The 27,262-nt window shown below is 41.5% G+C and overlaps 1 protein-coding gene across 1 annotated transcript in view; it reads left to right on the top strand.

Moving 5' to 3' along the window:
• The window catches only part of MSH2 (mutS homolog 2), a 259,559-nt gene that overhangs the window by 211,672 nt on the left and 20,625 nt on the right, over window positions 1–27,262 (top strand). Inside the window, exons 12-14 of the mRNA XM_033936364.1 lie at window positions 10,218–10,463; window positions 16,400–16,604; window positions 17,511–17,758. Coding sequence (XP_033792255.1) covers window positions 10,218–10,463; window positions 16,400–16,604; window positions 17,511–17,758 — 699 coding nt within the window. The remainder of the gene's footprint in view (window positions 1–10,217; window positions 10,464–16,399; window positions 16,605–17,510; window positions 17,759–27,262) is intronic.

The raw sequence follows: 27,262 nt of genomic DNA, 5'->3' as shown, positions 1-27,262 counted from the left end.
GACTGGTTCGAAGGCATCCATGATTGTCTGTTTTTAGGCACATTTGCCTGAGTGATAGCATCTGTTAGCAAGGGTCTGTGCATAAAACACAGTGGCAGCATGGCAGAGAGATCAGGACTTGCTCCCTGAAGAAGAGATTCAACTAAAAGGTGCTCGGGTTTGTGACCTGTGATGTAGGGATCTTCAAGCTCTGTGACGCACTGTGATGTCAAAGATATGCAGATGACCGTAGGAATTTTATACTTCACAGCACAAGAAATAGAGCTGACCAGCTGTAAATAAAGGTGAAAAGATTCTTTGGGAGTAGAATGGTCAAGGGCAAGGAAGAGGAGAGAAGTAGAGTGTTTGGGGAGGGGGGGGAGAGACAGTGAGGAAGTGAGAGGAGAGATGGAGAGAGAATGCAAGGGGCAGGAGGGGGGAAGGTGAGAAGTAGAGAATGACACGGTGACAGAATTCATCACCCGAGGATAACTGCGGGAAACCATCCCATGTCATTCTTTAGTGTCTTTCTCAACCTCAGTCCGTCTATACCAGCGTTCTTTAACACAAGGCTTGAAGGTCAGTGGTTGTGCCCGTTCACACTCTGATCCTTCACTCTCTCCTTAAAGAATGACATGGGGATGGTCTCCCGCGGTTATCCATAGGGACAGGGACGGTGATGAATTCTGTCACCGTGTCATTCTCTAGTGAGAAGTCCAGAGGGAAGAACATGGCAGGGAAAAGAGAATAAAGAAAACAAGAGGCGACCTGTGGTACTCAGTCTTTTTATTCATTCAAGACCCAACACGTATGTGTTTCGGCCGTATGGCCTGCCTCAGGGATCTTATCCTCAATGCAATGTACGTATCTGGTCTTGAATAAATAAAAAGATTGAGCACCACAGGTCATCTCTCTTGGTTTTCTTTGTTCTACCTTGAGGAGGTAGAATCTCCTGTTTGGGTGTAGGGAAAAGAGAATAATCTAATCTAATCTTTTTTTATACCCATTCATCCCAACAGGAGGGCTTGACTCGGTTAACAAAATATTAATAAAATTATACAAGAGATTAGAACAAAAACTATATCTTGTAGGCTAGAATTTTATCTTTTATGATTGATTATTTGAAAATAAATATATCTTCAGTACTTTATGAAAAGTAGGTAAATGAGAGAGAACTCTAATTATAGAAAGAAAGTCATTCCAAACTTTTACGAATAAAAAAGAAAATGATCGACAAAAATTGGCCATAGTTTTTATTTCTTTAACAGTGGGAAAGCCAAGTTTATATTTCTGAGAGCTCCTAGAATAGAGATTTCTTGTGAATTAAATGAAACAGAGACCAAAGGAGAAAAAATACCATATAGGACTTTGAAAATTACAGTTGCACTTTTAAATTGGATCCTCCAGTAAACGGGAAGCCAGTGAAGGGATTTCAGTAAAGCTGTGACATGATCATATTTAGGTTTACCGTATATCAATTTAGCCGCCGTATTCTGGATAAGTTGTAGCCTCCTCAAATTACGTTTACTTAAACGAGCATAAAGCGAGTTGCCAAAGTCCAACTGAGATAAAATAATGGCCTGAACCAAAACTGCAAAATGTTGCTGAAAAAAAAAAATGAAGTACACTTCTCCCTCAGCCCGCATATGTTGAAAATTTGCGAACAATTTTTTGGCCAGCTCTGACTGACCCCCGCCTTTCCGAACCTTACCTGGTGGTCTAGCGGGCTTTCGGGGCAGGATCGATCTTCCTACGCTCCTGCCCCATGCAGATCACTGAGACAAATGGCTGTGGGGCTGAGACAAATGGCTGTGGGGAATTCCCGTAGACTCTCGAGATTACGACGGGAACTCCCCGCAGCCATTTATTAGAACAGTAAACCATGAAATAGCACAGGAGGGAATATTGCAAAAGATATAAGCTGGAAAAGGATCAAGTAAACATTTGTTTTTCTCAAATTTTGCACAAAGATTCTTTAATTAACTTTCTGATATCAAGTCAAAAGTACACCAGTATCTATTTACTGGAATATTATCTACCAATGGTTTGGAAAATAGAGGTACAAATGAGTCTGCGCCATTGGTAAATGAGGATATAATTGTTAAGATTTTGTCCTTAAAAAACAACAGAAGACATTTGAGTATTAATACATCGTTCTTTTTCAGTAGTCACAGATTTCCAAAGTGAAAAGAGAGCTTTATTCTGATCTTTCACTGTGGTAATGTCATTGTCATAATAAATTTTCCTAGCTTTATTAATTTCCTGATTGTATTCTTTTATTTTCTTTCTCCAATTGGACCTATCCTCATCTAGATTACTATTTTTCCAACTTTCTGCATAATTGTTTAAGTTGATGGTGAGAAGAAGTGTACCATGGTACAGCCTTCTTATGAGAAATCAATTTATTTTTAAGGGGGGCCATAGTATTAAAGATTATTTCAGACTTTTCAAACCACATTTTTAATGTAGACTCAGCATTGAATTCCCCAGGAATTGAAAAGACTTTACCCAATTTTTGCCAGAACATATCCGTATTAATTTTACTTCTTGTTTTGATTTTTTTTTCACTCAGAGGGTTAGTTGAGATTTTAGATAAGAAAATAGGTATCCGAAAACATCCTAAAAGATGATCTGTCCAAGGTTGTTTATACCAATCAATAGCAGAAATAGCAGACCTAGAATGATTCGAGTCTATATAGGAATTATGATCCAAAGTATGAGTAGCTATTGGAGAATAATTTCAATCTAAAGAATTCATGAAAGATTTAAAGTTGGAGATATTGATGTTATTTTCATTCTCTAAATGGAGATTGATATCACCTATTAGCAGAAGTCTTGAGAACTTTAATGCTGCATTAGAAATGATTTCAGAAACAATATCTATGGATTTGCTCCAGGCTACAGGTGGGCGATGAAATAATACAATACCTAAAGGTTGAGAATGTAGTTAATCTTTCACAGAGAGAATCGTGTATTCAAAATTTGGATTACTATTTTTCCCACAAAGATGTATATCAATAAAGGATTTATGTATTATAGCTAAACCACCACCTCATGAAACCCCCCCAGATAATCTTTTTTTTCTATCAATAAATTTTTATTGAAATAAAAACCAACACCAAAGCAGTATATACGGGACAAGCATATAAAGAACAACCCACAAGGTCCAATCCACTATACAAAACTCATTACAGACTCCCCACATGGGTTAGCGCTACTCATACTGAACATAATAAGAAAACATCACAGAACATACTACCCCGCAGAACTCAACCTTCCCCCCTTCCCCCATCCCTCCCCTCCCTCCTTTAGAAATCCAAGAATGCAACAAATCTTCCCTCCTAAGAAAATACTATCCACAACACCCTCCATCCCCAAACCCACCCAACAGTTCCACTGACAGTCAACCCTTAATTTTCCTAAAGAGCAAGACCCAATCCTGCTGCTGTACATCCAAATAGCCATGCAGTTTAGCTGTTACATACTCCATATGAAGTAAATGTCCAACCCAGTCCCTCCATTATCCTTCGGATGGTACAATTCCCGGTTCTCCCCTCCCCCCCCAGATAATCTTGACTCTACGTCCTACCCCCTAGCCTCCAAGCAACCTGACACCCCACTACAGATTTTCTTGGCCTACACCTGCTCCCCCAGCCTCTCCCTCACATCCACAAGTCTTCCCACAGACACGTATCTGCATGTACCCACACAGTTCGTACACTGCCAGTCATACTACACCCACCTCATTTGCTGTGAGATGTGTGTTATCCACTAGAGAAATATTCTAGGATCACAACCCTGACGGAAAATGAAAAATAAAGTAGACACCCAGGATGGGGTGAATAACATGAATAAAGACCTGGCAAACCTTGAAGAATGGTCTGAAATTTGGCAGCTAAAATTTAATGCTAAGAAATGCAAGGTCATGCATTTGGGCTGCAAAAATCAGAGGGAATTGTACAGTTTAGGGGTGAAGAACTTATGTGTATGATGGAAGAGTGGGATTTGGGTGTGATTGTATGTGATGATCTTAAGGTGGCCAAACAGGTTGAGAAGGTGACTATGAAAGCTTAGAAGGATGCTAGGTTGCATAGGGGAGAGGTATGGCCAGTAGGAAAAAGGAGGTACTGATGCCCCTGTATAAGACTTTGGTGAGATCTCATTTAGAATATTGTATACAATTCTGGAGGCCGCACCTTCAAAAAGATTTAAAAGGATGGAGTCTTTCTAGAGGAAGGCTACTAAAATTGTATGTGGTCTTCATCATAAGACGTATGGGGACAGACATAAAGATCTTAATCTATATACTTTGGAGGAAAGGTGGGAGAGGGGAGATATGATAGACGTTTACATGTCAATCTCAAAAAATATATATAATGTTATTAGCCATGTGGTGGAAAAGCCCACTGAAAAACCATTTCATTAAAGTGTAGAAAAAGCCTCAACTCAATTTTATAAGCAGACGGCAACCCAATGAGTTTTTCAGCTGTTCTTATTCTGTATTATGGGCAAAAAACTCCACTACTTTTCAAAAAATGTAATCTTTCAAACCGGGAACATATCCCATCATTGTGCACAGGGAACATGTAAAAGAACCTATGGAAAAGTTTCACTTATCTTCACAGCTGATACAGAATAAGAACGGCTGAAAAACTAATTGGATTGCCGTCTGCATATAAAACTTAAGAACATAAGCAATGCCTCCACTGGGTCAGACCTGTGGTCCATCGTGCCCAGCAGTCCGCTCACGTGGCGGCCCAACAGGTCCAGAACCTGTGCAGTAATCCTCTATCTTAGTGGTCTCAAACTCAAACCCTTTGCAGGGCCACATTTTGGATTTGTAGGTACTTGGAGGGCCTCAGAAAAAAATAGTTAATGTTTTATTAAAGAAATGACAATTTTGCATGAGGTAAAACTCTTCATAGTTTATAAATCTTTCCTTTTGGCTAAGTCTTAACAATAATATTGTAATTTATAGCTAAAGAGATATGACCAAGAAACTGTTTTATTTTACTTTTGTGATTATGATAAACATACCGAGGGCCTCAAAATAGTACCTGGCGGGCCGCATGTGGCCCCCAGGCCGCGAGTTTGAGACCACTGCTCTATCTATACCCCTCTATCTCTTTTTTCAGCAGGAAATTGTCGAATCCTTTCTTGAACCCCAGTACCGTACTCTGCCCTATTACGTCCTCTGGAAGCACATTCCAGGTGTCCACCACACGTTGGGTAAAGAAAAGCTTCTAGCATTGATTTTGAATCTGTCCCCTTTTAACTTTTCTGAATGCCCTCTTGTTCTCTTATTTTTCAAAAGTTTGAAGAATCTGTCCCTCTCTACTCTCTCTATGCACTTCATGATCTTGTAAGTCTCTTTCATATCCCCTCTAAGTCTCCTCTTCTCTAGGAAAAAGAGTCCCAGTTTCTCCAGTCTCTCAGCATATGAAAGGTTTTCCATACCTTTTATCAGACATGTCGCTCTCCTCTGAACCCTCTCGAGTAACGCCATATCCTTCTTAAGGTAAGGCGATCAATATTGAATGCAGTACTCCAGATGCGGATGCACCATCGCCCGATAAAACGGCAGGATAACTTCTTTCGTTTTGGTAGTAATACCCTTCTTGATTATACCTAGCATTTTATTTGCTCTCTTAGCGGCCGCTGCGCACTGTGCTGTCGGCTTCATTGTCATGTCCACCATTACCAAGTCCCTTTCTTGGGTACTCTCCTTCAATAATATCCCTCCCATCGTATAGCTGTTCCTCGGGTTTCTACTTCCCACATGTAATACTTTACATTTCTCAATGTTGAACTTCATCTGCATCTCATCGCCCATTCCCCTAGTTTGTTCAAGTCCCTTTGCAATTCTTCACAGTCCCTGTTTCTAGATCATTTATAAATATATTAAATAGCAGCGGCCCAAGCACCGAGCCCTGCGGGACACCACTCATGACCCTCCTACAGTCCGAGTAGTGGCCCTTCACTCCTACCCTCTACTTCATACCCTCCAACCAGTTTCTGATCCATCTATGTATGTCTCCTTCCACCCCATGGTTCTTCAGTTTCCGAAGTAGGCGTTCATGGAGTTGAGGCTTTTTCTCCACTTTAATGAAATGGTTTTTCAGTCGGCATTTCCACCACTTGGGCTAATAACATTATATATATATTTTGAGATTGACATGTAGATTGTTATTATTATTTTTGTTCTAGAGAGACGTTTACATACCTATGTGGCGTAAATGTGCATGAGTCGAGTCTCTTTCATTGAAAGGAAACTCTGCAATGAGAGGGCATAGGATGAAGTTAAGAGGTGATAGACTCAGAAGTAATCTAAGAGGTGATAGACTCTGGAATAATATGAGGAAATACTTTTTTACAGAAAGGGTGGTAGATGCATGGAAGAGGTGGTGGAGACAGAGACTGTGTCTGAATTCAAGAGGGCCTGGGATAGGCACGTGGGATCTCTTAGAGAGAGAGAGAGAATGGTTACTGCGGATAGGCAGACTGGAATGGGCCATTTGGCCTTTGCCATCATGTTTCTACTTTGAACATTTCTTTTTCCATTAATAAGATCTGGTAGAAGAAAATTGGACGTTGTGGTCGATGAGAAGTGCTAGTAATACAAGTGTGTAGTACCAAATGACCATTCTGTACGTACTGCTTGTGAAGAAGATCCTTCAAGTGCCAATAAAGGCATCAGGTTATTCACAGGTATAGGTGGGTTTTTTAAAAGATTTTTTTAGTTTATCAGGGTTTTTTTAGATTTTTTGTAATAATGTTTTATTCTCGTTTTGTTGTGTTTATCTGTATGTATTTATTGTTATTTTGTATGTGGCTTTGTTTCCCGCTTAGATTTTGGATAGGTGGGCTATAAATACTTTTAAATAAATAAATAAAGCATTATTGGATGACATAGGGGGGAATTCATCAAAGGATGCTAAGCGCGTTAGTGCACGCAATCGCATTAGCGTGCACAAACTTCTAAAGCAGGGGCATAGTAAAGGGGGCGCATGGGGGCGGTCCACCCTGGGCACAGTCTTGGTAGGAGCGCCAGCACCTGTCCTCTCTGCAGCCTCCCCCGCCGCTTGTGCCCACCCCTTCCCATGTACCTCTTTAATTTTCCCTGCGTGAGCAGCATTGCGAACTTGCCGCCTGCGTCGGTGTCGCCACTCTCGGAATTCACTTCCGGGCCCTGCACCTAGGAAGTGACGTCGGAGGGATAGCAGTTCATGATGCGGGCAGCAAATTCGTGAGGTTGCTCGCGCCTGGAAAATTTTAAAAAAAAAAAGTCTGGGGAAAAGGAAGGGGGGCATGCGCACATGGGGCGGGGAGGAGCGCCACTCACCCTTGCTACGACACTGCGGTAACGATGCCCTTGGGAATATAAGGGGTGTTTTTAACAGTTAGCACATGCTAATGCACTTGGCGTTCTTTAATGAATTCCCCCCCCCTCCACCACCACCACCACAATGCCTATGACCAAGAAAACTGAAAAATAACATGGAAGTAAGGATCCCCTGTTCAATGAAGAGTGTGAAAAGTAAAACAAACTTGCAGGCATTTAGAGCAAACCTGGAAGAAACAGAGAACTGAGGAGAATAAAATATTATGGAGAATACAGAGTGCTAGAGAATGACACGGGAACAGATTTATCTCCGTCCCCACAGGAACTCGGTTTCCCTGTCTCGTTCCCGTAAGTTTTGTCACTGTTCTGTCCCTGTCCCTGCCCCATTCCTTTAAGCTCTGCCTTAAACGTACAAGCCTTGAACACTTATAATATAAAGTGTTTGAGATTTGTGCAGATGAGGATGGAGCCTGCAGCAATGGGGCAGGGATAGGAAAAGAACTTGTGGAGACAGAGCAGGAAAATGAGTCCCCGCTGGGGATGGTGAAAAATTTGTCCCTGTGTCATTCTCTAGTTTGAACCGCACAAGCCTCAAACACTTATGATTTTAAAGCGTTTGAGGCTTGTGCAGATGAGGACGGAGCTTAGGCATTGGTGGAATGAGGCATTATGACATCACAGTCTGAGCTCTAGAATGTTGCTACTTAGGATTTTAAAGTGTTTGAGGCTTGTGCAGATGAGGACGGAGCTTAGGCATTGGTGGAATGAGGCATTATGACATCACAGTCTGAGCTCTAGAATGTTGCTACTTAGGATTTTAAAGTGTTTGAGGCTTGTGCAGATGAGGACGGAGCTTAGGCATTGGTGGAATGAGGCATTATGACATCACAATCTGAGCTCTAGAATGTTGCTACTTAGGATTTTAAAGTGTTTGAGGCTTGTGCAGATGAGGACGGAGCTTAGGCATTGGTGGAATGAGGCATTATGACATCACAATCTGAGCTCTAGAATGTTGCTACTTAGGATTTTAAAGTGTTTGAGGCTTGTGCAGATGAGGACGGAGCTTAGGCATTGGTGGAATGAGGCATTATGACATCACAGTCTGAGCTCTAGAATGTTGCTACTTAGGATTTTAAAGTGTTTGAGGCTTATGCAGATGAGGATGGAACTTTCAGGAATGGGGCAGGGACGGGGAAAATGAGTTTCCGCGGGGATGTGGAAAAATTTGTCCCCATGCCATTCTCTTATCCACAGTTTCAGTAACACTTTGGACTTTTGACCTATGTTTGTCCTTGTTTTACAAAGAGGAACTTGCTGATTTCTTCTTTTTCCAGTTGTTCTACTACTATGTATAATTTCTATAGCGCTGAAAGGCGTAGGTAGCGCTATACATTTTAACATGCAATAGACTCCCTTCTCAGCTATCTCTTTAGGGGATGGCACTAGATAGACCCCTGTTTCTTTGTGGTTACAATCAAAAAAGTTTACGTATTTTAGACAGGAACTTATTTTGTACCAGAGTCACAAGGAGCTGCAGTGGGAATCGAACTCACACCCTCAGGGTGCTGAGGCAGATGCTCTAACCACTAGACCACGCCTCCACTCTTTAACATTCCACACATTGCCCAGCTATTCATCATTCAGATTTTGCTGTTCCTGCCCTATTCTTGTCTCCCTGTCACCAGACAACTCCTCTAGCTCATTCTCTCTCATTTCACAATGAACAAAATTACTTGCTGCCAGACCCTAGCGTCCACTGTAAGTAGAAAAAGCAGAAGGCGTTTGTAGCATATTGTATACTGTTTCTCCCCTTCTTTTTTTTTTAATAAATTCTTTATTCATTTTATAATCAAATACATAAGTGAACAAACAGGTAATATATCAAAATGCACGCTATTCCAATCACATACTATAAAGTTGTTAAACCCGACCTCCCAGCCTCCTACTCTCCCTCCCCCCACTTCCCTTCCTGGATGTGCAACCTTTCATAAATCAAAGGGAACTAATATTAATATATCATAATTTGCAATATTTTCTTAATGGGGCCCCAAATTTCCTTAAATTTATTATGATGACCCCTCTGCATGGAAAAAAAATGTTTTCAAACTTATAAACTTGACATACAGACTCCCACCAAAAAACTATAATTCAAGTTGTCCCAATTTTTCATTATCATCTGTAGGGCCACTCCTGTCATGATGAGGAGCAATTTATTCTCCCCTTCTCTGTGAAGGCAATTGCATCTGCTAGTCTCTTTTAACATAGGACAGTAACATGGACCTTAAGCAATACCGTATTTTCACTCATATACCATGCACCCATGTAAAACGTGCACACGGGTATAGCGCGCGGGGAGCAGAAATTAATGTAATAAAATTTTAATATAGTGCGCACACGCGTATACCACGCATGCTAAACCTCCTCCCGCCTACTCCAAACCGGCATCCTCCCCCCCCCCCACTCGCGTCACCCCCCCTCCCTCGCGATCCTACATCCCCCCCCAGCACCGCAAAGACAACTCTTACCCGATTGGGCACCGGCACCAGCACCAATGCACAGGATGTGCCAGTGCCAGTGCCCGAAGATCCTCCCTCGTTGGGTTGGGCTGGGCTGGGCTGGGCGGTGCGAGAGAAATCCTCCTTCTTCCTGTGCTGGGCTGGACTAGGCTTTGAGCATTTGCGCATGCCCAAAGCCTTCTGGTCTCGCTCTCTCCGATCTGCGTGAAAATACGGTACTTTATCTTTTTAGGTTTAGACACACACTTGTACTGAGTTGGCTAGGTGAGCTAAGATGAAGCAGCCATTCTTAGCAGCTTACAGAAAATTAACAAGAGGTATTTGGGGAAGATCAAAAACATAGCTACGTATATGGAGGAACTTTTTGTTTGTTTCAATAGGCTACATGGAACCAATCCAGACTCTGAACGACGTGATTGCTCAGTTGGATGCTGTTGTGAGTTTTGCTTATGCATCAAATGTTGCGCCTGTTCCCTACACACGTCCAGTCATCCTTGATAAAGGGCAAGGAAGAATCGTCCTGAAGGCTGCCAGACATCCTTGCATTGAAGTTCAGGATGAGATAGCATTCATCCCCAATGACATCATCTTTGAGAAAGACAAACAGATGTTCCATATTATCACAGGTAAAAGACCTTTGTCTAGCTATCAAGGGCAAGGGGATGGGATTTGATATACTGCCTTTGTGCTTACAATCAAAAGTGGTTTACATATTATATGCAGGAACCTATTTTGTACCTGGCGCAATGGAGGGTTAAGTGAAATGCCCAGAGTCGCAAGGAACTGTAGTGGGAATTAAACTTGGTACCTCAAAACACCTATATAGGTTCCACTGAGATTAGAGCACAGATTAAAAGCAGCCATTAGTGATCCTCTGAAGAAGCTGATGCGGCCGGCGAAACAGGTCCCATCAGGCTTAAGGCTGCCTGCCACGCATAAGAGAAGTGTGGGCTGTCGACTAATATAACCAATGAAAATGTAAAAATTCACATATTAAGAAAGCATTAAAAAGTAAAAAGGCTTGTAGTGAGAGAGGTTTTTTTTAGGCTTGATGATAGAAACGTGGAACCTGTAAATCTTGATTCGGTTTTGCTACTCATCGTGAATTAAGAAGGTTTCTGAGATCCTTTTCTTCTTATTTAGCTGATAGTGTATATCAGTGGAACCTAAATAGGTATCTGAGGTTTCTGTTTGTTCCACGTACCATCTATGTTTTGAGTAATTAAACCTGGTACCCCATGTTCTCAGGCCACTGTACTAACCCATTAGCTCCACCCTAGTATGTAGTGCAGGGGGTAGGGAACTCCGGTCCTCGAGAGCCGTATTCCAGTCTGGTTTTCAGGATTTCCCCAATGAATATGCATTGAAAGCAGTGCATGCACATAGATCTCATGCATATATTCATTGGGGAAATCCTGAAAACCCGACTGGAATATGGCTCTCGAGGACCGGAGTTCCCTACCCCTGATCTAGTGCCTTCATAAATTTGTACGTTCTTCCCTAGATGATAATGTTATATTCAAGTTTCAAGTTTATTCAATCTTTTGATGGATCGCCTATTACAATTTCTAAGCGATGTACATAATATAATAAAAAGAAATAAGAAACTTAACATAATAGTTATATTAACATAACATAAAAACAATTAAAACTTACTTGAGGGGAAAGGGAAAAGTAAAAGTTACAATTTCGGGTTTCGTAAGAATAAAGGGAAAGAACAAAAGGTAGGGTAAAAGAGGTAGCACAAGGTAGCTCGAGCACACTTCTTAAACGTTAATACCAAAACGTAAGAAATTTAAATGAACTGTTAGAAATCGAAAGCATCTTTAAATAAATATGTTTTTAAAAGTTTTTTAAATGTTGTAATATTTTGTTCTATTCTAATAAATTGAGGGAGTTTATTCCACCTTTGTGGACCGGCAACAGTAAATATATCTGCTCTTCTAGTGCCTATGATTTTTAGAGATGGAACAGCTAATAAACATTGATCAGTAGAGCGAAGAGATCCAAGGATATACTAATATATCCTTGGAGACAATAGATTTAGCAATATATTTCTGTCTTCTCCAAGTCCAATTTCTTCCGGACCTCAGCGACACCACTCACCGCTCAACAATAGCTCATCTCGTTACTGGTCCACAATACTTATTTTAATATACTTATTATACTTTAAACTACCCAGAGATTAACTTTAAAGTATTTCACTTATTTCCTTGCCTTCCGCATCTTTGATATTAGAATCTTACGAACAACTGAAGAAGGCCCTTTGCTTGGACGCACAAAACTCTATTCCTTTAAGGTTCCAACATAAAAGTCTGCTGGAATTGTTGCCAGATTACGATTACTCACACCTAAGCACACAATGATCTGCAGACCTGGGTGTGGCTTTATCGGCCAACAAGCTCAAACGCTACCTTCAAATGATGTCTCATCTTCAAACCCGTGTATGGGACATGGCCTAGTTATATGGGGCAGCCTATATAAAAATATTTAAGCATCTCCCCGCCCCCCACCCCAGTACCTTTTTTGTAAGCTCCCTCTCTGGCGCGCAGCTCGGGTTTCCAGCGGTGCAGGGCAGCTGCAATCTCTTCGACATCCGGCCTGCCCCTACACCGCTTGCTGAGTGGCTGAGGTCAGTTCTCACGAGAGCTGATGTCGGCCATTCAGCGGGCAGTGCGGCGGCAGGGTGGATGCCGAAGAGATTGCGGCTGCCCTGCACTGCTGGAGACCTGAGCTGCGATCCAGCGAGGGGGATTACGAAAAAGGTACCAGGGTGGGGGATGAATGGAAAAGGCAGGGGAGTACCGGAAGATAAGCCACGGCTAATACCATGGTTTTTAAACATAGGCCGCCCTTTTCTGCGGCCTATACATGGGTGCGGCCTATGTGCAGGGAAATACGGTAAGCTGTTGTTTTTTTTTTTTTAATTTGTAGACGTATTGAGTTGTGCATAGAAACTTTCTCATCTAAAGTCAAATGTTTTAAATATATGAATGCTGTCAATTTAATCATTTGTGACTGTCTTTTGCTACTCGTTTCCTCTTCCCCTTATTTATTTATGTAAATTTCATTAGCCACCTATTTCCAAGCTCAAGGCATTGTGCAGTGAATCATAGAAAATAAATTTCCGTTCATTAAAAAAAAAATTCATGAGCACACAGTCACATTAAATATACACAGACAGCCAACATACATGACTACTAATGTACTTAATCTAATCTAATCTAATCCTTAGGTTTGTATACCGCATCATCTCCATGTTCGTAGAGCTCGACGCGGTTTACAGTAGGAGAAATAGGAAGGAACTACAACAGAGGGTTAGAGGTAGATAAGACCTCTAAAATAAAGTAGAAAAAAAAAATCTAAATAAAACTAAACAAGGTAAACTTCAAAACCTCTAATCCACTCCAAAGGCTTAATCGGAGATTTAAAAAGAAAGTACGTCTTAAAACTGATCAAATAACCCAGCTTTTATCCTTTTCCCCTTTTAAAACAAAGGCAAACGAATTCCAGCGATTTGGAGCACAGCACAAAAAGGTTTCAGAGAGAATAGATGAACAGCAGTGATAGTTATACGTTACACAGAGGCAGAAGAGTTGCTGTCTTGAGTGGTCATTATCTCCAAGCTTCCATAATTAGGGTGATGATTGTTAAATCTGTTTACAGCGTAGCACAAGAAAGAAGAGAGGGGGATGAAACAGAGCAGGTGTCCCTCATGGCCTCTTCAGGCTTTGCTATTTCAGTGCCCCCAAACACCAAATAAAAAGTTTTGCATAATTTACACTGGCCATTGCACACCTGCTGAGCTACAGAGGGAATTTTTCATGTGGTTTATATATCACGGTCCCTGGAGAAAAGGCTGTGCAGTTTTCAGTGACTTTTGCGGTAAGAATACTTCTGACACTGCCTTAGAAAGTGATCATTTTTCCTGCTGCTGTCAGACAAAAGGTGTAAGGTGTCTCGCTGATATATTTGTAAGTATTCTTACCCCTCCCCCCTTTTATGAAGCCGCATTAGGTGTTTTTTTTATCGTCGACCGTGACAATAAAAGCTCCGACGCTCCTAGAATTCCTTGGAGCGTCGGAGCTTTTACCGCTGCAACCTGCGATTAAAAAAAAAATCCCTTGCGCGGCTTTGTAAAAGGAAGTGTGTGTGTGTGGGGGGGGGGGGGTTAGTGTGCTGTGATTAGAATTTACAGAAAAGACCGCAACATTTTTGTTGGGACTTATGGTCGTTCCTTGGATTCACACTCTTGAGCACACAAAATAGGAAGACAGCATAGGATTTGCTACAGCTTCTGTATCTATAATGTTACACTTGAGGGATTTGTTGTGTTAGGCAAAATCTCATGTCAAATAAATAATGTGTCAAAACTAATTCCCGTGACTCACTTTCTGTCTACAAGGGAATTCTTTAAAATGTATGTAAAAGAATTGTTACAGCTGTCAAAATCCTATATGGTATCCTCCCTCCCTTTATCCCTCTTTCTTGGAATTCCTCAAACCCTAATACCACCAGATCCTCCCACAAATTAAAACTATCCTTCCCCTCGCTAAAAAGCATTTCCCACACAGGAAAGCTAGGGACCTCCCTCCACTTCAAAATCACTGAGCTCTGGAACAACTTTACCTCCCCTCTTCAGAACTTGAGCTCTCTCCAAATTTTCCGCAAACATCTGAAAACCTGACTTTTCTCAAAAAATGTAAGTCTCCCTCCAACTTAGGAATCAAGGAAACTCTTATATCTTGGCATCCCAAGTCCTCTAAATTTTCTTCACACTTCTAGTTTCAAGTTTTAAGTTTTATTAGGATTTTATATACCGCCTATCAAGGTTATCTAAGTGGTTTTTACAATCAGGTACTCAAGCATTTTTCTCTCTCTGTCCCGGTGGGCTCACAATCTATCTAACATACCTGGGGCTATGGAGGATTAAGTGACTTGCCCAGGGTCACAAGGAGCAGCGCGGGGTTTGAACCCACAACCCCAGGGTGCTGAGGCTGTAGATCCAACCACTGCGCCACACACTCCACAATATACCTCTAACCCTCTGTTGTAGTTCCTTCCTATTTCTCCTACTGTACACCGCGTCGAGCTCTACGAACGTGGAGATGATGCGGTATACAAACCTAAGGATTAGATTAGATTAGATATTCCACCAGGTATAAAAGAAGCTGTTCAAGATAGTCTTGATTTGACCAAATTTCTAGAAAATTCTCAAGATGTAATAACAAAAAAGATCAACTTTACTGGTCTTGATGTGTCAGTTGGAACGTAAGATGATGATTTTGAAGACATATTTTCTTTCGATGGTCAAACCATTCTAGTATTTCCAGATGTTTCCAGGCAAGCTCAAATTCGACGTAAGGCTTTTCTCCTCCTGAGGCCTGGTGTCTTGGGAGGAGGCACTTTTTTCTTAAAATTTCCTTGTAAATGCCTGGTAACATGGGGATCAGATTCCTATGTTTTCTTAGACCCAGCTCATTTGGAAACATTTATTTCGAATAAGGCTGAGAAATCCTAGAAATGATTACCTTTTCTCTCACTACAGGTTTATTGGGTTAAGTATAAATTGGCCTGCTAATGTGTATTCACTTCATGTTTGATTTTTCTTCTTTTTCCTTCGCTCCTCATAATGTGGGCTTGATAGGATAATGACTATTAGTATTTCCTGCTTATTGTTATTTTGTATTGCCTTTTACTTTTATGTTAAATGAAATTATCAATTTAAAAAAAAACCCTGTAATTATATGAGTGCCAGCCTGTGTTTAGTATCATTACCATTTTGTTTTCAGTTTCATGTCTACTCCTTTTAGGTGCTTAATTTTTATTTTTCTTGTATTGCTTCTCTACAATGTCAATTTGAAAAATTCCTCAAAAGTGGATTTGTATTTCCAATAGTATTGAACACTTGTCCGACAAGTAAACAAAAACCCAAGACTGTAAAGTGGTACCTTTTTTTATGGATTGGCTTAATATAAATAAGGCATGCTTTGATACATCAGGTTTGCCCTGTGTCATGCTGGGAAAAAAATAATACTACACTTCTCCCTCCATATTCGCTATGATAGGGGATTAATAGAACCGCAAATACAGAAAAACTGTGAATATCTTTTTCATATGTTATTCACTGTTTAATATTAAAAACCATTGTGAATATGGTGAAACCGCAAATAACATGGTGGGATACCTGGCCTGTTCCTGAGGGAGAGGCAAAATGCGGTGAAGATAGTGCTGGGAATCAGCGATTTTCTCTGTAAACACTTGGAATCAGCGATTTCTCTGTGTAAGCTGACATAATTTGGGGGGAGGAGCCAGCAAGCTAAAAACCGTGAATAATCAAAACCGTGATTGCTGAATCCACGAATACGGAGGGAGAAGTGTATACGTTTGAATAGTTATGAGTTTCTTTAATAGAAGTTTGGTATTTCCGAGAAATTGTTCCGCTTTTTGAGAGCTGGTTAAATAAACCCCTAAAAAAATAAAAGTATGGGTCTCGAAATGAAAAGGAAGAAAGTACGCCTACTTTTTTTTGACTAGTTTCTGGATATCATTTGTTTCCCAGGCCCTAATATGGGAGGCAAATCAACGTACATCCGCCAGACTGGAGTGATAGTTCTCATGGCCCAGATTGGATGCTTTGTACCTTGTGATTCAGCAGAGGTGAGCATTGTGGACTGTATCCTGGCCCGAGTTGGAGCAGGCGACAGTCAACTCAAAGGAGTCTCCACTTTCATGGCTGAAATGTTAGAAACGGCCTCCATCCTGAGGTAAGAGCCACATGAACAGTTCTGGATTTAGGTAGTTTTAAGTATTTATGAACTTTCCACATTATTTTTGACTGCAGTATGGTTATAGTTGAAATGACATATTGTTTTGGTACCATCCCATCAGAACTGTTTGACATAAACTTTATTCGGCATCTGAGACACTAAGAAATAAATATGCATGTATGTATGTGTTTTAAATTGGAAATTCAGAAGTGATATTAATTTGATGGCTCTTAGTCATGCACTAGAAGTCTCTAGCCCTAAGGTGGTCTCTGTTACATGACTACAAAATGGACCAAACGGTATTGCCTTATAACCAATAATCAGCTGTACAGATTCTTTTTAATTTGTAAAAGCCTAGATACTGCATTCTGTCATTCTACAACGGTTCATAGACAACCCCGCGAAAGACAAAGGCGCGCGCCGACAACTGAGCGCAAGACGGAGGCGCGCACCGAAGAAAATTACAGTTTTTAGGGGCTCCGACGGGGGTTTTTGTTGAGGAGCCCCCCCAGTTTACTTAATAGAGAGTTTTCAGTAAAATGTGGGGGGTTACAACCCCCCCACACCCCCCACAATGCCCCCACAATGCGGCGCGATCTCTATTAAGTAAAGTGGGGGGTGCCCCCCCCATCGGAGCCGTAAAAACAGTACTTTTCTGCGGCGCGCACCTCCGCACTGCGCTCAATTGTCTGGGCGCGCCTTTGTCCCGGCGCGCTTTTGACCTGACACCTTCTCCAACATATGTTCTGTATATTTTGACCAGCAGTAATAAACTTGCTAAGTAGCTGTGCAGCTCTATTTGTTTGTCTGTTTCAATAAAAATTATTTCAAACAAAAAAAAAAAGTTCTCTTGACAGAATGAATCCTTGACTTCAGCTTAAATAAGCCATGTTTTTATTTCAGATCAGCAACAGAGAATTCCCTAATTATTATTGATGAACTGGGAAGGGGGACCTCCACGTACGATGGCTTTGGCCTGGCGTGGGCTATATCTGAATACATTGCTACCCAAATTGGTTCCTTCTGTTTGTTTGCAACTCATTTTCATGAGCTGACTTCACTGGCAGATCACGTCATGACGGTGAATAACTTGCATGTTACGGCTTTAACCACAGATGAGTCCCTAACGATGCTTTACCGTGTAAAGCAAGGTAAGTACTGATCAATAGCAGAAACACCTTAAAAACAAAGTTGTTTTCTATCTCGGAATCGATTTTCACATACGCTGATGATATTTTTATCTGACTTGAAGTTGATCCATCATTATCAAATTTAATAGTAGATATTAATTCCTGTATCTCCAGACTTCGAGTGGGCTTCCTTAGTTCGTATGACGTTAAATGCCACCAAAACCAAACTGTTCTGGTTTGGCCCCGTTATACACCATTTACCTTTATCTGTAAAATTAAATTCGGATGATTCCCTAAAGATAGAATTCTCATCCAGAATTCTTGGATTTGTTTTAGATTTTACTCTTTCTTTGACTAATCAAATTCATAACATATCTAAAAAGTGCTTTTGTAGCCTACCAGATGTTAAGGAGGGTTCGTTGTTTTTTTTCATCAACATCATTTCGTGGCCCCAAGTAGGAAAATATTTGTCGGCTCTCCTTCAGCTTTATTGGACTCAAAACAGCCCCAACTGAAAAATTAGTGATTACTTATGGCACGATCCCTGACAAACGATGCTCACGTATCCAGATTTCTAACCTTGGTTTCTAACCTTTTTTTCCCTTTTTTGGGGGGGGGAAAAAGGTTACCTTGGTTTATATTTGGAGCAGTTTATGTTCCAGTATATATGGTAATCACTAGTTTGTTTTAAGGAAGCAAAACTTTTGGAAAAATTTGTTGTCCAGTGAAATAATAAATTTGGTAAAAAAGGAAATACAGGATGTATGCCTATTTTGTTCATCTTGGCCATCGTCACTGGTGCTTTATCAGAAAGCTGGAGGTGCTGTGATTCCTGAATTGATTCTTTCAAATAACTCTTAAGCTCATTATGGTTGAGTGAACCATATGTATTATCAGAGTAGGGCATCGTATGTTTGACAGCATTGAAGATTTAGAGGTGAGTAATAAATTAGCCTGTTGTCTTGCTTTGAAAGTCAGACCAGCCGTATCTATTTCATTTTATTAAGAAAGGCAGTCTAGTGCACTTTATCATTAAACGAAATTTGGAATAAAGCAAGAATGAGAAAAAAAAAAAATTTCTGTAAACTGCAAATCATTCAAAATACAGTTGTGCACCTAATTTTTAATCTGAAAAACAAAAAAATCAGATCGTGACCCCATACGACCGAGATTGCACTGGCATCCTGTATTAAAGTATTGCATGGTTTAGTACCAAACCGACCAGTTTCTATTTACCACATTAGGTCGCTCCTTGCACAGCCCTTCATTTTTTGGGGGGGGGGTTTCCTTCTGTAAAGGGCTATACAGTATTTGTATAAAATATATGTAGATTGGCAGATTTCCTGTCAGGCTCCCCATTGGGATTCTGAGTTCCAACCTTTGGTTTTAGTCTCAACTTCAGGAAGTTGTTGAAAACTTATTTGTATTCCAAATTTATTGTAGAGTAATATGAGTTTATAAGATCATGTTAACTGATATGAGTTATTCACTGAATAAGTTCAGTTTTTATTCTTTTGTGAACCACATCGAACCAAAAGGTATGTTACGTTATGCAGCCAGATTGATTACTGAGATATCAAGAACGTCCCATATTACTCCCTGTATTAAAAAGACTACACTTGTTGCTGATTGAACAGAGGATTCATTTTAAAGGATTTTTGCTGGTGTATCAAACTTTACATCGAAAAGTACCTTGTTGGTTTCAAGGTCTTTAGGAGATATATAAACCTGGGAAAGCCTTGCGATCTGCTAGTAGTGTGAAACTAGTATGTCGGCCCCCCCATGAGTGTAAACTATGGGCTCCTTTTAGCAAGGCGCGCTACGGGGGTTAGCGCGTCAGACATTTCATCATGCGCTAACCCCCACGGCAGCCTAAAATCCTAACGCCTCGTCACAGGTACTAGCACGGCAGGCGGTTTAACGCGCGGTATTCCGCGTGTTAAACCGCTACCACGCCTTTGTAAAAGGACCCCTATGTGTCTACAGAAAAGAGCGTGTTCACGTTTGCAGGGATGTCCCTATGGAATAATTTATCCGGCCAAATAAGGTTATGTGTTGAACATTTTACTTTTTTTTTTTTAAATTCTTTATTGATTTTCCAAACTGTAATATTGCAATAAACAGAAATGTAACATACAATTAGTCAACAAAAGCACATTCAACTTACAAATATACATAATCAAACCATTTTCTCCCACCCATCCCCACCCACCCAATGATTATTCAAACAACACAGAAACAGAAACTTAGATTTTTCCAATAGCCTTACCCTATTCAAATTAATAATGTCTTCCCATCCTCCCACCCACCCCAAATACAAATACTCAAAGGTCAAAATTAGGGTAAAAAAAATATCCCCCCTCCCACCCTTCCTTGGATGTTGTGACAGGGAAGCTCCTGTCCCAGCTAAAAGAACTACTAAACCCAGCAAGCACCCAGCCCTGGTCCCTGGAAAACCTGGCATGGAGTCTGGGCAGCCGGCACAGCCAGGAGGGGAAGAGAAGAGGCAGGTCATAGTACAGCCCAAGAGTCAGAGGGGGAGGGCACTGGGAACCAATTATTCCCCCTATTACTCCTTTCCTCAAGCTCTGAAACATAAAACCAGCCCAGGAGGGGGGTGGGGTTAGCACTCGTGGTGTGCAGGTCAAACAGCCTCAAATAGGAAACAGGCAGAGTCATCAGGGGAGCTCAGCGGGCTCTAATCATGAGAGCCCAGCCACACACCAAGACTCCAGCTTCTCCAGAGTGCCTGTTCCCCAACCTCGGATGTTTGCAGGACGCCAGCTCCACAGCAGGGAAAGTCTAATCCCAGGAAGGTATAGTACCTGGCCCAGTCAGTCTTGGGGGGAAAACCCGGGAGTTGGTCCTCAGGGAAAGTATGTTATGAGAGAGCTGGCAGGCAGGCAAGGAGGGTGCTGGGAGGAACAGTCTGATGTTAATGGGTGGAGAAACAGCCTTGAATACCTGAACAATGAGTGGGAGATGAGCAGTCTTCCTGACGAGAATGAATTTGAAGAGGGCATGGATATAGGAGGGAGTGAAACCTGAAAGGCCCTTTCCTATCCTAGGAGAAATCCAGTCCTGGTTAATTAAAACCCTGAGTTAAAGCAGTGCTTGGAGCAGGGCAGAAGCAGCTCTTCCCAATTAAGGGAAGATATTCTGGGAAGTTTGTTTTGCCATACTTCTATGGAACTTATGAAAGAAAAGTTAATAGTTTGGTTTTCCTCTTTGAACTGAAGCAGCATATGAGGAACCTGAGAGCTAGCACAGGTTGTGCGCAGCCGTAAAAAGGAGCTCAGGACTCACTTGAATTATTGTTTTGGAGCAGGACTTTTTTCTGTTAACTAGCACTGTTTGGTTTCTGACCCTAAAACCCAGTGCAAAGTAGTTTTGGACTGTGATACTGGTAATTGTACCAGAGGACATTGGTGAAAGTCCCTAACCAGTTTAATGTTTTTTTTTCCCATTATTCTGAGAGCAGTAATAAACTTGGTGGATTTTACTCAAGATCCGGCATCCGGGTTTTCCTTTCAACCAGCCACATAAAAGGCGCTACAATAAATCTACCTGTGGTCCGAGCCGGGCTTCCCACCTACTCGGGGATTGGCCCGGCCACAATGTGTATAAAAATGAACAAAAACGGATTCATAATCAAAGTTATTTGTTGACGCTTATTTCTGACCTGGTTTAATAGCTATTATTCTGAAACTGCTTTATTTTTATTGGCTATTGCCAAAGAGGTTTACTGATAATATTGCCATGGGCGACATCTGATGTTAAAGTTATATGTATGATGATTTTGAGTTTTTTGTTTGTGTATTTGTATTTTATATTTTTATGTGTGTTAATTCTGTAAATCACTGAGTTTTTTGGCGGTATAAAATTTTTTTGTAAATAAATAAATGTTTGTTATATTCTCCTTCACTAATTGACACTCTTTTTTTCTTGATTATATAGTGTGAAACTTTAAAACCATAAAGGTGTAGTAAATTAGTCCTTCATTTTTTCAGTTTAAGCTAAATTTGATTTTTTAAAAATCCTTCTCTTCCAAAAGAAAGTTAAATTCCTGATTTTTTTCTCCAGTTTTCACCATATTGTTTTGGTCCAGCAGATTTCATGACGGGTCAGGATTCTTCTCCCAAATGTCTAGTACAGGGGTCTGCAACCTTTAAGACATAAAGAGCCACTTAGACCCGTTTTCGAAAAGAAAAAAAAACTTGGAGCCGCAAAACCATTATAAAACAAATCTAACACTGCATATATTGTTTCTTATCTTAATGCTATATACAGGATCACTAAATTGAAAATAAAATCATTTTTCCTACCTTTGCTATTTGGTGATTTCATGAGTCTCTGGTTGCACTTTCTTCTTCTGACTGTGCATCCAATCTTTCTTCCTTTCTTTCAGCCTCCTGTATGTTTCCTCTCCTCCAGACCCCATTCTCTCCCCCAACTTTTTCTTTCTGTCTCCCTGTTCCCCCTTCTTTCTGTCTCCGTGCCCTCCCCCAAGCCACCGCCGTCCCAAGCTTTCCCTGCAGAAGTGTTGCGCTGACCAGCATTCCGCTCCCTGACGTCAATTCTGACGTAGGAGAGGAAGTTCCGGGCCAACAAGGCATTTCTCCTCATTCCATCCAGCCTGAGCCCCATCTCTCCTTGATCCAGCATTTCCCTTCTGTGTCTGTCAGAATTACCATTCCACCTATTTTCCAGCATCACCCTTCTTTGTGTCCATCTCACCTATATCCCTATCTCACCACTTTTTCAGAATCTTCATTTGTCTCTATCCTTGTCTTTACCCCATGTTCACCATTTGCCCTTTCAATGTCTTTATCCCCCCCCCCACTTTTTCAGCATTACTTCTATGTCTCTATTTCACCTTCTCTTCATGTCCCCTCTGTATCTCTATCCTTATTCAGTAGGTCCTGCTTACCCTTTCTCTTCTTTGTGTCACTATCTCCATTTTCAGCTTTCCCCCCTTTTCCTTTGTTAATGCACCCTGTAGCCAGAATCTTTCCACCCTCCCTCCACTCCGGCCCAGCCCAGTATGAAAGATTTCCTTTTGTTTCCCTCCCCTCTCTCTTTCTCTCTCTCTTCTCCTCCCTCACCCACGAGTCCTGCATCTGGCCCTCTCCCTTCTACCTGCACCTGGCAACACCCCCCTGCTCCGCGGCTCTCTTCAGCAACTTGTCAGCAGCGGTGATCAAGACAAGCTGCCGACATCGAGGCCTTCCCTCTACGAGTCCCGCCTTTGTGGAAAAAGGAAGTTGAAACAAGCGGGACTCGCAGAGGGTAGGCCCCGACGTCAGAAGCTGCTGCTGAGTTGCCGAAGAGAGCCGCGGAGCAGGGGATGTGGCCGGAAGCAGGTAGAAGGGAGAGGGAGATAGGAAGGCTGTAGATCTCCGGAGCATGACACCGACCCCGGCCAGGATGATTTCTTTTTCAGGCACCTTACAAGTCCAGCGTCGCGGCGGGAAATAGCCATGCTGAGCAGTGAGCTCAGCACTACACAGATGAAAGCCTTGCTTGCTGATTGGTCCGGCGGCACGGCGGGGCGGGGCCGCCGGACCAATCAGCAAGCAAGGCTTTCATCTGTGTATGTGCTGAGCTCACTGCTCAGCATGGCTATTTCCCGCCGCGACGCTGGACTTGTAAGGTGCATGCCTGCGTGACACACTACCGGAGCCGCAGCAGAGGTGGAAAAGAGCCGCATGCGGCTCTGGAGCCGCAGGTTGCCGACCCCCGGTCTAGTACTAAGTCACTTGCCTACACCCCTGCTGTGACTGACATGCCTGGATTTCGTATGCTCCCTCTATTTACTTTCCCAACAGGCAGAGTAATAGAGACTGAATAATATTTCATACTTCTTTCCACCAAAATAAAATCTTATATCCCTTGATTCATTGTTGTCTGGGACACTAAACTAAACTAAAACTTAACCTTATATACCGGGTCTTCAACCAAAACAAGCTCGACGCGGTTAACAATAAATTAAAAAAAATAAAGTAAACTGAAATACAAGAGTTAATTTTCAAAATGTTTAGCGAATAAAAAAGTTTTTAGAAGTTTACGGAAGAGTTGGAAGAAACTGGGACACCTCAAAATTAGGGGAAGTTCATTCCATAGTTGGGGAAATTTAAACGCCAGAAAGCTGCTAAAATTCTTAACTCCTTGAATTCCTTTCCTAGAAGGAAGAGAAAGTTTAAATCGATGAATGCCTCTCGCATATGAAAATCTATAAACATTCCATAGCAGAGGAACAAGAGGAGCAACGATACCATGTAAAATCTTAAAAACAATACATAAATACTTAAACTGAATTCTAAAATAAACCGGGAGCTAATGGAGAAAGAAAAACAAAGGAGTCACATGGTCGAATTTGCTCTTTCCATGGATCAACTTCGCAGCGGTATTCTGAATCAGTTATAGTCTTTGAGGGCAGTTCTTAGTGATGCCAAGATAAATGGCGTTACAATAATCTAACTGGGATAATATAATAGATTGGACCAAAACAGAAAAATGATGTTGATGGAAAAGAGATTCGACCTTCCTCAACATTCGTAAGCTGAAAAAACATTTCTTAACCAGAGAGTTTATTTGATCCTTAAAAGTAAGAGAAGAATCAAAAAGTGTTCCCAAAATCTTAGAGGAGAACTCAATTTGTAGGGAGGCTCTAGAATCCAAAAGTACAGTGGAAGTAAGATGATCCAATTTTGGGCCTAACCACAGAAGTTTAGTTTTAGCTGCATTTAGTTTCATCTGGACAGTCAGTGGCTGAGTCAGGGCTGTTTGACACTTACTTGTAAGTCCTGCTGAGGTTTTTCGTACTTCTGGTGGCTACCTGTGATCTGTTTTTATACTTGGCCCTGTCCCCTTACAAGAAGATTTTATCAGAAAGGACTTATGCGCTTCCCTTCAAATGGGCATGCTCCTAGGTGGACCTCCATTGCAATCCTTCAACTGAAAGGCCATGTCTAAAGACCCTTGGAGTGGCCCTTAAAGCAGTGGGGAATTCTGTTTGAATTTCTTGATGCATTTGTTTGAATTTTGTTGGTTTTTTAGGGGTATGTAATATGGTTTTAGAATGTATGGCTCTGAGAATGTTTGGGATCTACTATGTAAAATTGTTTTGGTAATGGGGTAGGTGCTGGGGGGTATAAATAGAGTTGGTCAACGTATAGGAGTGATATAGGATAAAGCGGATTATGGGGGAATTAAAACAGAGAAAATAGAAACAGGCCATATAGTTTTTATCTGCCTTCATTTTTCTATTGAGTCTGCCAATCCATGCCATCTCCTCTCCCTTTGAGATCCAATGTACTTATCCCAAGATTTCTTGCATTCAGATACATTTCTCGTCTCCGCCACTTCCACCAGGAGGCCGTTCCATACATTCACCACCCTCTCCGTGAAAAAGTATTTTCTGAGGTTATTTCTTAGTCTATCCCCTTTTGCCTTCATCCTATGGCCCCTCATTCCAGAGCTTCCTTTTAACTGAAAGAGACTCACCTCATGTGCATTTATACCATATAGACATTTAAACGTGTCTTATCGTGTCTCTCTTATCCCGCTTTTTCTCTAAAGTATACATATGGAGATGTTTAATTCTGTTCTCACTTGCTTGATGATGACCACTAACCATTTTCATATTGGGCACACTCCATCCTGTTTATATCTTTTTGAATGTGCAGTCTATAGAATTGTACACAATATTCTAATTGAAGTCTCACCAGAGTCTTATACAGGGGCATTATCACTTCCTTTTCCATACTGGCCATTCTTCTCCCTCTATACCCAACTATCCTTCCAGCATTCACTGTCACCTTTTCTACCTGTTTGGCCACCTTAAGAACATCAAGGGAAAGGATTGGTTCCTATTGCTTTAACTCATCGTGTGGGTGGGATGTTTGCGAAGTTGTTCTAGGGAGGGAGGGATGTTGGTTTTTAAGCAGAAAAGACAGCATGTTTTATGTAATGTAAAGAAAGTGTGGATGCTGTAATTCTGGGGAATCAGAGGTAAGAACAGAGGACTGTTTTCTTTGCATTATTACTGATAATGCCAGTTATCTTTCATGCGATCTTGTATAATAAGTTGGATGTGATACTCATTTACAAAATCATGGTGACTGGGTAATGATGATATAATTTTGAATCAGATGAATTCACGATACTCTTTTTTATAGCATTCCTAAGTTGGCTAGACATAGATGGGAGTGCTTACTGTTTTTGTCTGTCTATGCTTCTCCTGGTATTATTAGACTAACCACTTGTAATCTATCTTAATTACTGTGGCTTTACTATCTTATGCTGCTGTTAATTTTATCTCATTCTAAACTGTTGTTATTGATTACTGTTAGGTTGTTTTTAGTTACCTCTTTTTTGATGTTACTGTTTCCCCAGGCTGTCAATAGTTCCTCTTGTTGAAGATCGCTGCCGCGATTCCTTGCTTCCTGCCGCAGTTAGTAGCCAAGGAGTAAGAGCGTGGGAAATACATGGTCTGAGCAACTTATATTTTTGATATAGGATCCAGAGCCCCTACCGTAGGGATTAGCATCTACATACTAGCATGGCTGAAGTCCTCAAACCTCAAACCAGAAGTGCAGGAGAACTGTTAAATATACTGTGTACTGTGGAGGGAAACTCTTCAGAGAGAAGATGCGAGAAGCTGCTGTTTTCATTAAGCAACACTCAAACTCGCTTAAGACCCTTTCTAGGCCTACTCCCGTCCTGACCTCCTCTTCCAAGAACTATTGTAGTGAAGGGCAACAGATTGCTTGCTACTCTCAAAAGCAAACACAAGGCCTGGGGGGGGGTCTAAATCCGGCCCGCCTGGTCGTTTTATGTGCCCGCGGTGACTGTACCACATCTAAGTGCCTGACTGTGCAGCCCCAGCCCCAGTGGCGCTCCAAGTGCCTGAACGTGCTGCCCCGTTCTCAGTGGTGCTCCAAGCTCCTCACCATGCTGCCTCGGTATCCATTTGAAGACAGAAGGACCCAGTCCGAGTGTAAAAACTAGATTGGATCAGGGCACGCCACAAAAGTGCCTGACCGCGCCAAAGGTGTCTGAGGGTGAGGAAGGATCTATACTTCTACTAAGACACGTATCTTAATAAAACATTTGGCCCACAACTTAGCCTGTGTTTTAGATTTCGGCCCCTTATGTGATTGAGTTTGACACCCCTGTTCAAAGGCAATGACATACTCCACCCTCCCACTCCTCCCAAACAACTCAGGGACTTTGCTCTTATCTAAGAAAGAAGAGGGCCCTAAAGTCCCTACTGGCTCCAGCAGAGCATAATCTAAATCTCCGTTACCATCCCAGACAACCTTCTGGTAGGAAGGAGGCTGAATTTTTTTTAAAAGCAAAGTGGCTTTCTCATAACCTTGGATTAGTGGGTTCTAAAAAAACCAAACAAACAAAAACTATCCAGATAGGTTTCCATACGCAAAGATCCCATTCCCTCAAATTGCGCACCTAGAGCATCAAGGTTAAGCTCTCAGCTGCAGAAATTATTACCAAGGAGCTCGC

This window comes from Geotrypetes seraphini, chromosome 3 (assembly GCF_902459505.1).
Source record: "Geotrypetes seraphini chromosome 3, aGeoSer1.1, whole genome shotgun sequence".
Classification (NCBI taxonomy): domain Eukaryota; kingdom Metazoa; phylum Chordata; class Amphibia; order Gymnophiona; family Dermophiidae; genus Geotrypetes; species Geotrypetes seraphini.
This window is presented reverse-complemented; position numbering and strand designations above follow the sequence as displayed.